General features: G+C 39.0%; 1 protein-coding gene across 1 annotated transcript; it reads left to right on the top strand.

Annotated features, from left to right (window-relative positions):
- Positions 1-7,823: 7,823 nt before the first annotated feature.
- jkamp (jnk1/mapk8 associated membrane protein) lies at positions 7,824-16,791 on the top strand. The gene is made up of 7 exons (XM_071543801.1): positions 7,824-7,908; positions 8,772-8,854; positions 9,981-10,135; positions 11,258-11,464; positions 12,155-12,336; positions 13,535-13,611; positions 14,524-16,791. Exons 1-7 carry the CDS (start codon positions 7,905-7,907, stop codon positions 14,740-14,742), a joined length of 927 nt encoding a protein of 308 aa, XP_071399902.1. The 5' UTR covers positions 7,824-7,904; the 3' UTR covers positions 14,743-16,791.
- The last annotated feature ends 5 nt before the right edge of the window (positions 16,792-16,796 follow it).

Here is a 16,796-nt window from a genome sequence, read left to right as displayed (position 1 = left end):
AAGAGGAAGAGAAAGCCTACACTAACTTAATTCTGAAATACCCTTATGCAGACTAGTTTCTGGTTCTAGTGCAATGCTTTGTTTTTTTTTGGTAAGTTACTGATAGCTTACAGTGAAACTTACACTGTCTTGACACCATTTATTAGCTAACTGGTGAAAAAAGGTCAGAAATTGTCTTTGTGAGTGACTCTACACATAATGTCAATTCCGATTAATTGCTGTAGCAGATAAAAGCTGGGAATACATTTTTCTATCTCATATTGCAGATGTATATACTGTATATATGTACGTCAAGAGTGTGAATGTGAGTGAGGGATGGCTGCAAATACACCCATCTCATCACTTCTACCTGGATTTTAGAGTTTGAGTCACACTGTGATGGATCTAAAAGAACAAAACACAAAAAATGCATGTATAGGGATTTAGCGATTGTGTCAAATAGATTCAACTTAGAGTAAAAAAAACCCATAACCGTTTAGACGGTCATGTATAATTGCCAACACTGATTCATATCCCATGGAATTACATTGCATTATTATTTGTGTATCAGTTTGCTTTCATTCTCTTCAGATGTAGCCACCTGTTGTCCACTTTTACCACTTTCATATTTATTCTCTTTGTGGACAGGTGCTTGCATTTGTAATGGTGGTCAGCTATTTAGGCTTTACATACGTACTTCTCGATTTTGACAGTATATTTGGTCAACATTTGTGCTTTGCTGAATAAATGTTTTGTTCACCCACATGAAAACTATATAACTATACATATACTACAGCATTGGATTGTAATATTTTACTATAGTAGGCTACAGTGTATTATGATAGAACTGTAATATGGTCATTTGAAAAATACCACAGTATATTACATTATTCAACAGTATTTACTCTAGTATTATGGTAGATGTAGCAATTTGAATAGTACCACAGTAGGCTATACTACACAGTTCTACAGTATTTACTATAGTATGGTGTAGTACAGTAGGCTACTATTCTTAGTATTGCAATTTGAGGAATGTTGCAGTTGCTTTATTGTTAGCACGTACTGTAGTATGCTATAGTAGCCTATTCTATTGTGTGTGATAAGTAGGCTAGTGTTTTGATATGTTTACCTGTCTTACTGTTAAAATAAGCAGCAACCCCAGTTATTGTGGGTTTAGGCTGACGTTACCACAGCACAGGCCTAAGCATTATTTATTAAGTAATAAAGGAAACATCTGTATGTACGTTTAGCCTGCTCTATTTTAATAATAATAGGGTTAGCACACAGTTACCTAACTTACCCGGAAGTTATTTTGTTGTCATGGCGTCGATATTTGGCTGGAATACACGGATTTATATCTTGTTCTTATTGTTATCTTTGTTCCAGACCGTAAATTAGCATATTATATATCCGTTATTTGGTTGCGAACAGGCCTCGCTTCTACTCTCCCTCTCTGCCTCGTTTTACCTTCAATTTTTACTCATTTTGGTACAATCTCCATCGCTCTCCGCATAAATTATTAAACTAAAAAAAAAAAAATCAATGTCAATCCCTTTGCATAGGTGTTTCGCTCGGTCCGTTTGTTTTCCTTTATGTTTCAGCTTCGTTCAGTATGTTCCCCGCCGTTTTCCACAGGTTTTGCGAAACCAAACAGAAATGAAAAGCCACGTTACGTTCACCGCTCAGTGTCGCCATATCGTCATGAATGTCCATCTTATATCCGTGTATCGTTCAGGTTTGCTCTTTGAATTCCCTCGGGAGGAAACAGAAGGCGGCGGAGGAAATCAATACCTCTGTTTTCCTTTCATTGGCTCTGCTCGGCGTCTCTGGAAGGAAAGAAAGGAGAGCATCAGCGTCGCGGAGAATGCGGCTCCCGTCCTGTTGATTTCAGTCAGGAGAAAAAGATGTAGAAGAAGAAGAAGAAATATGTTCGCTTCTGTCTCTCGGCTTCCTATTGGCTCGTAAAACTGCTTTAAAAAATCCCAGGTGTGGATAAGCCTAAGCACGAGCTCTTCTACTTGCATGCAGTAGGCTACTCTCTCCCCGCTCTCTCTCTCTGTCAGGGTCTTTTTCTCTATGTCAGGGTCTCTCTACCTGCCTTCTCTCTCACTCTCTCTCTCTCTCTCTCTCTGTGTTAGGGTCTCTTTCTCTATGTCAGGGTCTCTCTACCTTCCTTCTCTCTCTCTCTTTCTCTCTCTCTCTCAATTCAATTCAATGATACTTTATTGGCATGACAAAATTCACACGTTTGTATTGCCAAAGCATATTACACGTGTAATAATTAAAAATGTGAACAATGTAAAACAAAAACAAAAAACAAAAAAAAAACAAAAAAAGAATATTATTAACATCAATTACATACAATTCAATTCAGTTCAAATTCAATTAATTAACTGGCATGAAGGGTAATCAACCGTTGTTGCCAAAGCAGAACAATGATAGGCTATATGCAAAAGAGGCTATGATTAGATAATTAGATGAAATACAATCTAATGTCTAATTAAGTAAATATTTTAATAATGAAAACATAATTACACATTAATTACAAAAAAGTAAATGATCAAAATTAAAATCTAGCTACTAACAATGGTCATAAAGTTGAAATATAACTGCAATTCAAGTTCAAATATAGCCAGCTGGTAAAGAAAAACTCAAATAATTTTTTTTTTTGGAAAGAATATTTTTCTGATGGTTTCATATTTTGGGCATTGAATTAAAAATGTCACTCCTCCTGTATTTTGTAATGAGGTTCTTTAATTTGGTTAATGTGGAGATAAATAGCACAAGAATTAGCTCTGTCTCTGTCAGGGTCTCTCTACCTGCCTCTCTCTCTCTCTCTCTCTCTCTCTCTCTCTCTCTCTCTGTCAGCTTCCAATGACGTTTAATGCAGTTGCCATGGCAAACGCTGCTGGATTTCTGCATGTATGTTCCTGTAAGATGATATCATAACTCATATGATGATAGGGATGATATATTCAAAATATAGCGTAAAAAATTCATACATCCAGCCCATTAATAGTTAATACAACCGTACAGCAGAATATGAATAGGGTTGTCAGTTTGCTAATGGGGCCAATATTAATCTTTTTTTTTTAAATAAAAAATTAGATCTGGTCCAGTCAGTGTGGTCCACCTCTGATATGATGGATATGATTCACTTTGACTGATTACATATTTATTGTAGAATTGATCAATACTAACCTGAATTTCATCATACTACAGTGAAACATAAATCCCTTTTTTCAAAATGCTTTATTTTCAATTATGCAATTATATACAAAAAATGTACAAAGATACATTGTATAAGAGGTAAAAAAAAATAAAAAATAAAGACACACACAAACAACACACAATCTGTTTATGTGTATTTAAATAAAAAAACATAACATAAGCCTTCAAACATTAAGGGTTTTTCTTGCTTTACTGTTTCTTATATACCATTTTAATATTCAAATTATATTTTGGAAAAAAAAAGTGTTTTCATTTGCCTGTTTATGATATTTTCCAAATATAATGTAAAGATTCAATAACCAGAATATTCTTATTTAGTTTATAAAATATTAGTAAAATGTCTTTACAATCAAAATCAACCCTTTACACCTGTGTATTAAAAAAAATGCATGTCTACATTGTTGTTGTCTGTGATTGGTATATTTTACCATCATATCATGGTCTACAGCATTATGGGTAGTTTTCTAGTTTTCAAAATTATGATTAGTATTTCCATATCAACTCAACCAAATCCATAAGACAGTACACCATCTTGACATTTTCAGTATCTGATGGTAAAGAAAAAAAATGGCTATTAAACATTTTAGTTTGCTGAAACAGCAGACGCTACAATGTGCCAAGATATTTGACATTAAATAGGGGGTTTATTTGGAGGAAATGGCAAGCTGAAAGTGTTAGCATCCAAAGCTAAAATGTATATATATTTTTAAGTAGTTTTTATATTTTTTGAAATAAAAACAACTTTTTTCCAGGTCTTTGCCAGGACGGTCGCTATGGTAACAACATCATGTGTTGGGTAGAGGTGGAATCAAAGAGCCGTTGCCATGGTTACGCTGTCTGCCTGAGGCAATATAGGACGAGGACAGCGCATGCGTATATTAGCAGCCTGAAATATGGGCCAGATTTTCTTTTTTATTAGGTGTTATTGTTTCTGGTCAGATTCTTCTTAATTATTATTCTTCCCCCTTTGGTATTGGCTGTAGCTCAGCATCTGATTGGTCGATGTTTTTCAAATTTGGTGCACACATAGCACACCCCGGTAAGCAGGTTGCCAAGCGGTTTGGTAGCACTTCAGCCACAGGGGGCGCTATAACATGCAGTCAAACTTAAACGGTCAGCCCTGCTGCCCCGTTTGACCTAGATACTTGAAACTTGGTATATAGCTGTCATTTTGCATGCTGAACAAATTTGCCTCAAAGACCCATAAGGTCCGTCTGGGTAGATTGGTTGCCATCTTGGAAATTCTGTGAAACCTTTGATAATCTTCTTCAACCTTAAGTCCAAATGACACCATTTGATATGCATGGTCCATGGACATGTCCAAACATAAATAGCATTTTTCGTGATGATTGGGTAAAGATTTTTAGTTAGGAGTTATTAGCCAATCAGATTCTGACATTATTCAATGAATCTATCACATGTCCACGTCACAGTGGCCTATGACCTTGGAACTTGGTGGGCACATTAATGACAACACCCCTAGGGACTGTACCAACTTTGTTGAGAACAGCAACACAGTACGAATTTCAATTTGTGCTAAGCTAACCACTAATGCTAGAAATCGAACTAGCTAGAAAAAACTTAGAAGGCACATTTGGTGCAAGATTACCTTGCGAGGCAGCTGGATTCGTGAGATCACGATCACACGAGAATCCATCTTGCCAGGCTTCAAGTTATGCGTTTGTGGCCGAACCACAGCGGTTCGGACCAATCAGCGTCCTGTGAGGGCAGCTGGGGGCGGGGCTTAGGTGTGACGACAGCGAAAGGCGACTGTTCGTTCACAACAATGGCGGCTCCTAAAGAGGCTAGTGTAGATGCTGCTATAACATCAGTTATTTCTGAACTGGAGAGTAAGAATGCCCTTCATGCGCAAAATTTTCCTGGCAAGAATCGTCTACCGACATGCTAACTACATAGTTTGTTGTTGTCTTTCACCTGTTGTCACAGGTGAAATTTGTCCATATAACACACAGGGAGGTTGCCAGCACAACTCCATAGCACAAACAACTGAAGTCAGTGGGGACCAGTTCTTCAGAGTTCCCTGGGAACATAGGAATGACTCCCTGTGGACACGTAGTCTGGGAAAATAACGTTTCTCCACCATAAAATAAATTACGTTCCCCCGCAACAAATTGAAATACGTTCCTCTGCCACAAATTTAATATGTTCCTCCGCCACAAATTGAACTCCATCCCTCCATCAGGTTGGTTAATGGTTACGTTTAGGCAAGTACGACTTTGGTTAAATTTAGACATGTAAAACAAGTTTGGTGAAGGTTAGGGTAAAGGTTATGGTTAAGTTCAGGCAAGTAAAACAACTTGGTTAAGGTTTTGGTTAAGGTTATGGTTAGGCAACTAAAACAACTTAGTTAACGTTTTGGTTAAGGTTATGGTTAGGCAACTAAAACAACTTGGTTAAGGTTTTGGTTAAGGTTATGATTAGGCAACTAAAACAACTTGGTTAAGGTTAGGGAAAGGGCTTGGTCATGGTCAATCTCGGAACCCATCGTCTATCGGTCTGACGACGATTAGACTCTGGGGGTGACGGCCAATATTTGGGGGTTTCCGGTGTAGCCAGCGGATATCCGGGCCAAGACTACAGTCCGATTAGCAACTTGAGACGCGAGAATGGAGTTGGAGTTGAGAGACGACATCTACGACCGGATTGTTTCACAAGCTTTTTAGGTCCAGACGACATTTCGGCTAATCTCTATAAACAGATATCTGCATATGAGCTTCCTTTGCCTTTTGTAAAAGAAATTGTCTTTTGTTCTTTTTCTCGAAAATTAGATCTTTTTTATCCGCTAAGAATCTAGAAACTGTTATCCACGCTTTCATTTCATCCCGATTAGACTATTGTAACTCGCTGTATTCCTGTCTTTCTCAATACAACCTCTCCAAACTCAAACTAGTTCAAAATGCTGCAGCAAGACTACTCACAAAATCCAATAGAAGAGTCCACATAACGCCTATTTTAGCATCTCTACACTGGTTACCTGTACGTTTTAGAATTGATTTTAATGATTACTTTTAAAGCATGTTTGGGGTTGGCCCCGGATTATATCTCTGATTTACTAACCCCTTACAAGCCTAAATGCAGCCTGAGATCTTCTGGCAGAGGTCTGTTAGTAATCCCTAGGTCAAGGATAAAAACCAGAGGAGACCGAGCCTTGGAATCATGGCCCCACGACTCTGGAACTTCCTGCCGGAGGAGATCAGGCAGGCTAGCTCTGTTTCTTCTTTCAAATCTCTCTTAAAAACGCACTTTTTCAGAATTGCTTTCTGTTGAATCGGTTACTCTTCCGTTTTGATTTTATTTGTTTTATTGTGTTTTTGTAATCCATACCTCGCATGTCATGAGTACTGTATCAATTCTACTTTTATTTTTATCTGGTAATTTCTCTCGTTTTTAGACTGAACAAAAATATAATTGCAACACTTTTGTTTTTGCTCCCATTTTTCATGAGTTGAAATAAAAGATCTAAGACTTTTTCTATGCACACAAAAGGCTTATTTCTCTCAAATTTTGTTCACAAATTTGTTTAAATCCGTGTTAGTGAGCACTTCTCCTTTGCCAAGATAATCCATCCACCTGACAGCTGTGGCATATCAAGATGCTGATTAAACAGCATGATTATTGCACAGGTGCCTTGGGCTGGTCACAATAAAAGGCCACTCTAAAATGTGCAGGATTATCTTGAAAAAAGACATTTATTAGGCACTGAACTATGGATCTCACATGGCTAGGGCTACAGATATGCATTTTTTGAAAACCAGTCAGTATCTGGTGTGACCACCATTTGCCTCATGCAGTGCGACACATCTCCTTCGCATAGAGTTGATCAGGTTGTGATTGTGGCCTGTGGAGTGTTGGTCCACTCCTCTTCAATGGCTGTGCCAAGTTGCTGGATGTCGCCAGGAAGTGGAACAAGCTGTCGTACACGCCGATCCAGAGCATCCCAAACATGCTCAATGGGTGACATGTCTGGAGAGTATGCAGGCCGTGCAAGAACTGGGATGTTTTCAGCTTCCAGGAATTGTGTCCAGATCCTTGCAACATGGGGCCGTGAATTATCATGCTGCAACATGAGCTCTGGTGGACATTCCTGCAGTCAAAACTTGGGACATCTGTGGCATTGTGTTTTGTGATTTACAAACTGCACTAAAAACAGTTGTCTTCCGTTAATGCATTTATTTTACCATATACATTCAATTATTTTTGGACTCGAATAGAAGATTATATATTGTGTAAAACTAATCATAATATTAAAATTGAGTGTAAAAATGTCATTACACATTTTGAACAGGATAAATATAACATTGAATTCATTGTAAACTTATAAACACTAAAAAAAGTAATACAACTTTTTTTTATCATAATTTTATATTAATGAAGTTTATCCCAACTCTGTTTTTTTTGGGGGGTTTTTTTTGGGGGGGGGGTAAATAATTATTATTATTACTTTTATTTAAAGTCATATTCTTGTTTCTTTGTATACTACTATGATGAGCACATGTGTGCACTGTTTGTATATTTGAATGTTTTTTCAATAAAGATTGAAAAAAAAAACAAAAAAAAAAACAGTTGTCTTCCGGTTTGTGCTACGTTGGTTAAGTTCGGTTCCGGTTAGGAGTTATCTATTACCAAATGGGAATATTGTAGCACTCTTGCTTTTAATCTTTATTTAGGCCAAAATGGGTAAGTTGAAGTTGCATGTAGCTTCACTGTGTCGTTTTTCCTTGTCATCTGACGCCAGTTAGCTTGCTAGTTTGACCGCTGCTGTATGCAACATTATTGTTGTTACATTGTGAGTTAACGTTAGCTAGTTAGCTCTTACTAGCTGACTGGCTAAACCAGCCAAAATCCTTAGCTAGATGACGTAACTTTTAGTTAGCTAAAATAATAACTGTAAGCATGTCAATTTCACCAGTGACCAGTTAAGTTGTGTTGTTGATAAATTGCGGACTTTGTGAAAATGTGTACTTACTAGCTAACCTTAATCAACACTGGATATTTAATAACGACCACCGGTGGACATAGACTCTTAGCACCCAATACTTGCATTTTCCTTTCTCTTTCTCTCTTTGTACGTGGATATTGTTAGTTTAATGCATTCAGGTGTGTGGGGAAGATGGTAGATACGAGCTTCCCACTTGAAAATACTGTTCAGCTCAGCTTTTAGACGGTAGCCTAAATACTACTAGAAGATATTGTTCTGCTCAGCTTTCAACTAGTAAATACTACTAGAAAATACTGCTCACCTCAGCTTTCTTTTTTGTATGGTATTTTTCAAAAACAAAATAACATACACATGATGCAGAAGACTATTACGGGCAATTGATACAGTGTTTGGCCACTCCCCCCTCTGTCTCCATATGGGAAATACAGGTCGTTCCTTTCAACCCTCAAGTCATTGTGAGGGTTATTCCCATTTGATGTGAAGAAAGCATAATGTTGCATTCATGTCATATGGGAATGATAGAATGACTTTAGACCCCATTTGAAGCTGTTAAAAGAAGCTTCTGTTTATTGCAATAGTAATTGTTTTTATCTTGTTGCAGCTGTGGCCATGAGCTCTACATGTCCGGGCCTGTACTGTGGCAGGATAATCAACGTCAACGGATCAGTAGAGGAAGAGTGTGGCGTGAGTATAAAACCAGTGGTTCTCAACGTGGGGTCCGGGGACCACCAGGGGTCCTTGGGGGGGGGTTCCAGGGGGTCCCCAGCAAATTGATGAATTGTTAAACTTTAGTATTATTTAATTTACAAAAGTTAACACAATTAGAAATGTAGAAGAATGACTATTTTGATCATAGTTTCTCTGTTATCTCTCTATCTACAATACAGATAGTCATGGAATTCTGGACAAAATCATATCTAACAATAAAATATTCTCAGATTTAGGTCCAAGAGACAAAATCTCATCAAATGGGGGTCTGTGGCCCTAATTTGGACTAAATTAGGGGTCCTTGATGTGAAAGAGGTTGAGAATCACTGTACAACAGACTTGTGTTTGTTTTTTACAATTTGAGAGATAGAGTTCAGTTTTATTAGTGGAGAGAGTAGAATGGCACTAGTGAGGTGTTTGGGGAATGAGAATCACTCCTTAGTATGTGTCAGGATGGTATCACATGCCTATATCATGAGTATGGTACACACAGAGAAAAATAAGATTCATTTACACAACATAACACAAAATAATAACATCTCTCTGGATAGCCATCCAATTAAACATTTATTACAGGCTGTATTACAGTCAGTTTTTAATAGTTACATTTCATTTAAATATTGCAATGTATTGTATTAATCTGCTTAATACCTGTTGTCAGTTCTTGTCTGTCAGGAATGGATCACTGTTGAATTTTGTGTTTGTAAAACCACACACACGCAAATACACACGTGTGATGATGTAACTGAATAAAATACACTGAATACATACACTACCAGTCAAAAGTTTTGACACACGCATTTTTCTTTATTTTTACTATTTTCCACATTTTAGAATAATAGTAAAGACATCAAAACTATGCAATAACACAAATGGAATTATGCAGTGACCAAACAAGTGTGAAACAAATCAAAACTACTAAGATGCCATATTTTTCCTTGATGGAAAGACAAAGGCTTTGGAAAGAAATTCATACATAGGCATCAACTTCACGATCAAGCATTTAAGCGTAAGGCATGAACACATAGGGTCATATGGCGTGCTTGCCTGGTCCTAATCCCGTCCATCTCCTGTGTTTCCGTCCTCCCTCCTGTCTCGCCAGGTCTGTCCTCGCGGGGAGCGGACGAACCTCCAGAAGGTGTGTGAGCGCTGCACAGAATCCCCCGAGCTCTACGACTGGCTGTATCTGGGCTTCATGGCCATGCTGCCGCTGGTACTCCACTGGTTCTTCATAGAGTGGTACTCTGGAAAGAAGAGGTCTGGATGCACACATACACGTACTGTACTTCTGCTTCCGTCCATATGGAAGGGACAGTGTAGCAGAACTGTAAACCATAGAAAGCTTTAGTTTAGTGTAGTTTATTTGACAATCAGTATTAAAATTCACATTACAAACATGTGCAATACATTGTCAAGGGTGACACATTAAAGTCACAGACTCATCTCCATTGTGGTCCTTGATGTTTCAGACAGTGACAAGATGCCAGCAGAATGGTCCTAAAAAGACAATTGCAAAATGGCTGCCAACCAACAAATGCACATAAAATCACTATGGAGATAATTTTATGTCACGATTAACATACAGAATCAAAAACTTTTATACAAACTGATTTACTTCTTGTATAGGTCAATAAATTTTATAGAAATCCAAGAAAGTGTTTGTGCTGATGCCCATCAGTGTTATCAGTTCTTCTCTTCTCACCAAATACCATTTAATTTTTTAGCACATTCTCATATCATGCATATTATCGTTTATTTTTCTTTGTCTCGGTGTTGGTTGTGTTTTGCTTACCGTATTTCCTCTAATAGTGGCAGGTAGTCAATTAAAATCCGGGTCTCCGATAATGGCTGGGGCCGTGGTAAAAAACGAAGGAAAAAACAACGGTGGATCCCGGTAAACTCCTGGTGCCTGTTATATAATGTAACTGTAGTTTGTAGTAACGTACAAGTGCCACAAGATGGCAGTATGCCACGAGACGGCTCGGCCTGCGGAAGTCTCTGGAGCGTGCCGTCATCGATTACCGTAATTATCGTAATGCGTTGCAGTAACAAAAAAACGGCTACCTAACGAACCCCAACAGAAGCAGATCAGAAAACAAGGAGGCTTCGTACTAAAATATCAGCAAATATACTTATCAAACAGAGGGAATTAGAAATAAAGGCCTGTCTCTAATATAAGCCTGCTTCCAATAAAGGCCTGGTACCCTCTGCAGCTGAGGGAAATAAAGGCCCGGGCCAATATTAGAGGCAATACGGTAATACCCCTCAACCATTTGCTATGTTCTTACCATATTCTGTTTTTCCTTGCTGTATCCGACTGCACCATTTCCCAACAATTCAAGTTTCGTCTTATCTGGTGTTGTGTCCACGCGTCCTCAGCTCCAGCGCTCTGCTGCAGCACATCATAGCCATGGTGGAGTGCAGCGTGTCGGCTGTGGTCACCTTGCTGGTCAGCGAGCCGGTGGGGATGCTCAGTATCCGCTCGTGCCGCGTCCAGATGCTGTCGGACTGGTACACCATGCTGTATAACCCTAGTCCAGACTACGTCACTACGCTGCACTGCACGCAGGAGGCCGTCTACCCACTGTAAGTAGTCGGTGATAATATACAATTTTGGATATCACCCAAAAATGTAGTTTCCTGCCCTGCTCGTAGCGTTGCAATCATGCGTTTACCTCGCAATGATACATGTGAAAACTATCATCTCTAGTGAAGTGAGTGCCACGATAGATGGGGGATTTAAAATGGAAGCTGCTGTATGAAATTATGCATCCATAGTCTAACCCAGTGATCCTCAACCTTTTTCATACCAAGAACCGCAAGTTCAGTACACATTAGGGCCACGGACCCCAATCTGAGAATATTTTTATTGTCAGATATGATTTTGTCCAGAATTCCATGACTATCTGTATTGTAGGTAGAGAGATAACAGAGAAACTATGATCAAAACAGTCATTCTTCTACATTCTATAACCGTGTTAACTTCTTGTAAATGAAATAATGGTGAAGTTTAACAATTCATCCATTTTCTGGGGACCCCCTGGAACCCCCTCAAGGACCCCTGGTGGTCCCCGGACCCCACGTTGAGAACCACTGGTCTAACCGATATAAAAGTTGCCATTCAGTCTGTAAACACATACAGTTCGTTTGTGTCAAAATTGAGTGACCCGGACAAAAGTCTCAATTCGTCTTTCTTCTCTCTCTCTCTCTACATCATGTTATTACATAACCCATTGTGTGTTTAACTGTATTGCCTCTTCTTCTCTCTCTCCTTAGCTATACCATTGTGTTAATCTACTATGCGTTCTGCCTGGTGCTGATGATGCTGCTGCGCCCCCTGCTGGTGAAGAAGATAGCATGCGGTCTGGGGAAGTCGGATCGCTTCAAGAGCATCTACGCCGCTCTGTACTTCTTTCCCATCCTCACTGTACTGCAGGCTGTGGGAGGCGGACTACTGTGTGAGTATTATAAGAAGTACTAGTAGCAGCAGTAGTAGTAGTAGAAAGTATCTCTAGGCCTCTATGTTTATCACTATGCGAAAGCTGCTCAGAAAGTGTCTCTCCCCCCTAACCCACTTTGTCAGACACTAAGCTATGGGACACCCAGAAGTCCACTGGCCATTCAGCAGTATGGGTCAGTTCATTGAAACATCTTTGTAGCCCATCATTTCCGGTTTTCAGCTGTGCCAAAATGCCTCTTAGGTCTACATCCCAGGTTTACTCCTCACTGCAGGGTTCCTACGCAGGTCTGGAAAAGTATTAAAAATGAATTTGATCATTTCCAGGTCTTGAATAGTTTGGGAATTTGAGAAAATGTCTGGAAAATGTTGCGGTTCAGGTCCAATACACACATAATTCTAGCTTTTATGTTGTTGTAGAGCCACTTTGAGTCCACAGTTTTTGTTGATGTGAAGAATAATGTTCAGATAGAGGGACGCTCTTATTACCCAGCCGCTGTCAGCATGCATTATATCAAATACCCACCAAAATCAAATCCAGTCAAGAACATAGGGTCTGGGAAAAATATGGAATTTTAAAAAGGAAACCGTGTAGGAACCCTGCCAATCATCTCACATATTCTGATATTTGTGGCTGTGAAGAACAATCTTCATCTATACAGTGATATGACCTAGTTAGCAGGGGCAAGATGTCTATCTGCGTAAATCATATTGAACACCAGACAAAATCTTCAAAACAAATCAAGGTCTGGAAAAAGTATGGAATTTTTTAATTGAAAATGTGTAGGAACCCTGTCACTGACAATGGATCCAAGCTTGTTTCTAGAAACGTTTTGAGTGTAACTTTTAGATGAGAACTTTTCTTGTCCTCGGTCTAAGTTTGAGACCACATGTAGGGAATGTACCATGAGTTGACTTCAAAGTCCTTGGACGTAACCAACTCTGAATCAGAACAACAGAGTTCAGTCAATAGAAAAGAGCTGTGGAGGCAGACAGCTGGTCTACAAGACAAAGTTGCAGAATTTTTCCATTTGGCCAGTGGGCCATCTTGTCGGCCCATAGCCAGGTTACATAAACGAAAGCCTGTGATTCCATACAATGAGCATTCTAGGTTAAATTATAAAACATTTTCACATGACCAAATTATACTGTATATATACTATACTCTCATTGATTGATTGATTGATTGTGTCTTCCAGACTATGCGTTTCCCTACATCATATTGGTCCTGTCTTTGGTCACGCTTGCTGTTTACATGTCTGCCTCTGAGATACAGGTAACAACACTCATTTCACTGTGCGTGTGTGTGTGTGCGCGCGCATAAATACACACTGGATATAAAAAAGTCAATACACCCTTTCAAATTGGTATGTCCCACCATCATGGTATGCAGAACATCATTGTGGCACACAACCAACAATCCATAGTATTAGCATGACATCATATTAATCGCCACAGACAGGTGACAGCAAAGCAGCTAGCTAGCAGTCAGATAAGACTGTCTGTCAGTTATGATATGTTGTTTTCTACACTGGTTCAGTAACAACATAAATAAAAAGGCTGATCTTAGATTTTGCAGCATCCCAGCTGGTAGGAAACACGAAGGGAAAGCAAGGGAGAAGTCACTTGAGGAGAGATCTGTGGCTAACCCAGTGTTACGGAAACATTTACATCCCCTAAAAAAAAAGCTGTCTTTTCCTCGATTTTGTGCCAGAGAAGAAAATAACAAAGTCATTTCAATTTTTTTGTGAATTGTGTTTTCTATCGCTGGCTATTCAAATGGTAAAACGTTTTAAAAACACTTCACAGGATAACAGAGAATGGAAGTAGCCTACGGAAAGTAACCTATAGCTAGTTGCCTTGTAATAAGTGGAGACTTGTATTTGATCTCACAGGTGTTGATTCTATAAGGAAGTTGCCAGGCATTATATTAGTCTACTAACCCCCAGCAGAATTTCTTTGTACAGTGGAAAAACAACAACACACCACCAGGGAAACAAATTTTTTTAAGTGATAAAAATTTTGGCACATCACCAGTAATGTTGACCTGTCTTGACTAGCTTTATCTATCATGTTGGGATCCACATGTCCATTAAACCAATCTTTCCATCATATTTCCTTTTTTTCCCCCTCTCTCTCTCTCCTTCCTTCTCTCTCTCTGTGCACCCACCCCGCCCCCCCGCCACAGTCTTTCAAGAACCTGGTAGCGAAGAAGAAGCATCTCGTCGTCCTGTTCAGCCACTGGCTGCTCCACGCTTACGGTATCATCTCTATCTCCCGACTGGACAAGCTGGAGCAGGACCTGCCACTATTGGCCCTCGTGCCCGGCCCCGCCCTGTTCTACCTAGCAACGGCCAAGTTCACCGAGCCCAGCCGGATTTTGTCCGAGGGCGGCAACGGACACTGATTTGAGTTAATGGGAAAAGCCAACATAAAACACATTTTACACGGTTCTGTATCTCCTACAAATCGGTTTTTGAAGAATTCCGCGGAAGAGCCATTAGTAGATTGACGACCATAGAATTGGTTTTGAATGGTGTTAATTTACCTGGGTTCAACCAGTAAGTGGCCACACCAACTTTGAATTCAAACAAAAAAAATGAAAACACCAAAATTAGAGTTATGAGGTTTTCAACATGGCATATTATGTTATCCAATATTTGGACATGACTTCATGGTCAAGGCGAATTTTTAGTGCAAAACAGTTGAAGTCAGACAGTTAATTACGCATACTATAGGTTAAATGCATTTTCTATTTTTAAGGAAGGATCCAATTCCATTCACAACTATTAACTAGAAAACATGAACACTGATCTGTGTACATCCTGGTTGGTATCACAGCATCCCATTTGGCTACAGCTACATCAAAGTGCAGCAGAGCTTCCCATCCGCATACAACAACTACGTGAGGATGGGTATGTAAGTAGTCTCTGTGGTCGTGCATTATGCTGAATGGTTAATAATAATTACAGTGTCCAAATGTGATGAGTTGCTTGCTCACAGCACTGAAATATGGAGAGCCAGCTGTCACTTGTGTTATGTTATTTAGTGAAGACAAATGTTGGTAGGCTGCACGATGCTGGAAAAACATATTTTCCAAAGAGTCAGGAGGGTGGCATATTCACATTCTGAGGATTTGTTTTAATTTGAATATAATGAAAAGATTTCTCCGACATGCAGTTTGATTTGAAATCCTATCTGGAACACCTTTCACAGTGCAATTTTTATTTTTATTTATTTTTTTTATTTTTTTCTCCCAGTCCTAAACCTAGGTCTGATCTTTAAAATGGCCTGGGCTGGTTGAGTAGAAGGGCAGAGTTTTGTCTTCTGTATATTGTACATTGATGTAAATATATGCTTGTAAATATTGAATGGTGTACTTAGTGTTGAATGTCTTTGGCTAGATTTACACAGGCTCAAACAACAAACAGTGAGCAATCGTTATAATTCACAATCTACCTACCTGCATTTTTTCAAGACAGTTCTTGAAAATGCCAGATCTATTTTGTGAACTGTGCCCTCCTTCAGTATGAGCTGAAAGCATAAGCATAATGGATAGGAGACAGGTTAATGCCAGATTTAAAGGGGGCCATAGCTGTCTAAACAAGAATTATTAAGATTTCATGCGGTTTATCTCTGTTTATACACTGATGAAAAGATTGGATGTTTTTACCTGTGTAAATCCAGCTATACAGTAGGTTCCCCATTCTTTTTTCTGTGTAAGAAAATGGATTGCATGTGCCAAAAGTTTTGCCATTGCTTCTCTAAAGTGGAGGCAACATTTCTTAAATAGAACTGCTACTGTCTTTGGAATGTGACCATTATTTTCACGAAAACTGCTAAAGCATAGAAAGCATGTTCCCAGAAAATGATATTTTTCTGGCTTGTCTTAAAATAATAATTCGTGACATTTTCATAAAAACGATTATCTGTTTTGCTATCACTGATTGATGTAACACAATAGCGATTTAACCTACAGCCAGTTCATGAACCTTTACATTGTCTATTCTAAACAGCCTGTGCCTGGTAGCTCTTTCCTGGGGAAAATCCTCTGGCGTACAGGAAGTGATGCGTTTTTACGTTTGTTGGGAATCGCCAGAAGAAGAAGAACTGGGTAGTTAGCATGAGCAGCGATAGCCACCATGGCTGAACAGACAAAGACAAGAGCGCCACCTGCCTGTTTGATTGACAAGTGATCTCCAGGAAGTGCAGTGCAAAAACACCACAGGAATTCGGCACCAAAGATGGAGACAAAATAATAAAAAAAAAAGGAGAATCTCACGAATTACCACTTTAAACACTGAAAAATGTGATTGTACATACGTTTAATTTAGCAGTTTGTATTTAATGATGCATTTTCAGTCTGTACTAAAAATGTGTAAAAACAGAGCTGGACTCTTTTTTTTTCAAATGGTTATGCAGTAAATTATAAATCCACCTTTGAGTGTGTATGCTACCTGA

The sequence above is a fragment of the Centroberyx affinis genome, unplaced genomic scaffold, assembly GCF_046629955.1.
Source record: "Centroberyx affinis isolate AG114_WGS23_722 - 3 ecotype Tasmania unplaced genomic scaffold, CSIRO-AGI_Caff_v1 ptg000021l_1, whole genome shotgun sequence".
Lineage (NCBI taxonomy): Eukaryota > Metazoa > Chordata > Actinopteri > Beryciformes > Berycidae > Centroberyx > Centroberyx affinis.
Note: the sequence above shows the minus strand (reverse complement) of the source record. Positions and strands in the feature narration are given on the sequence as shown.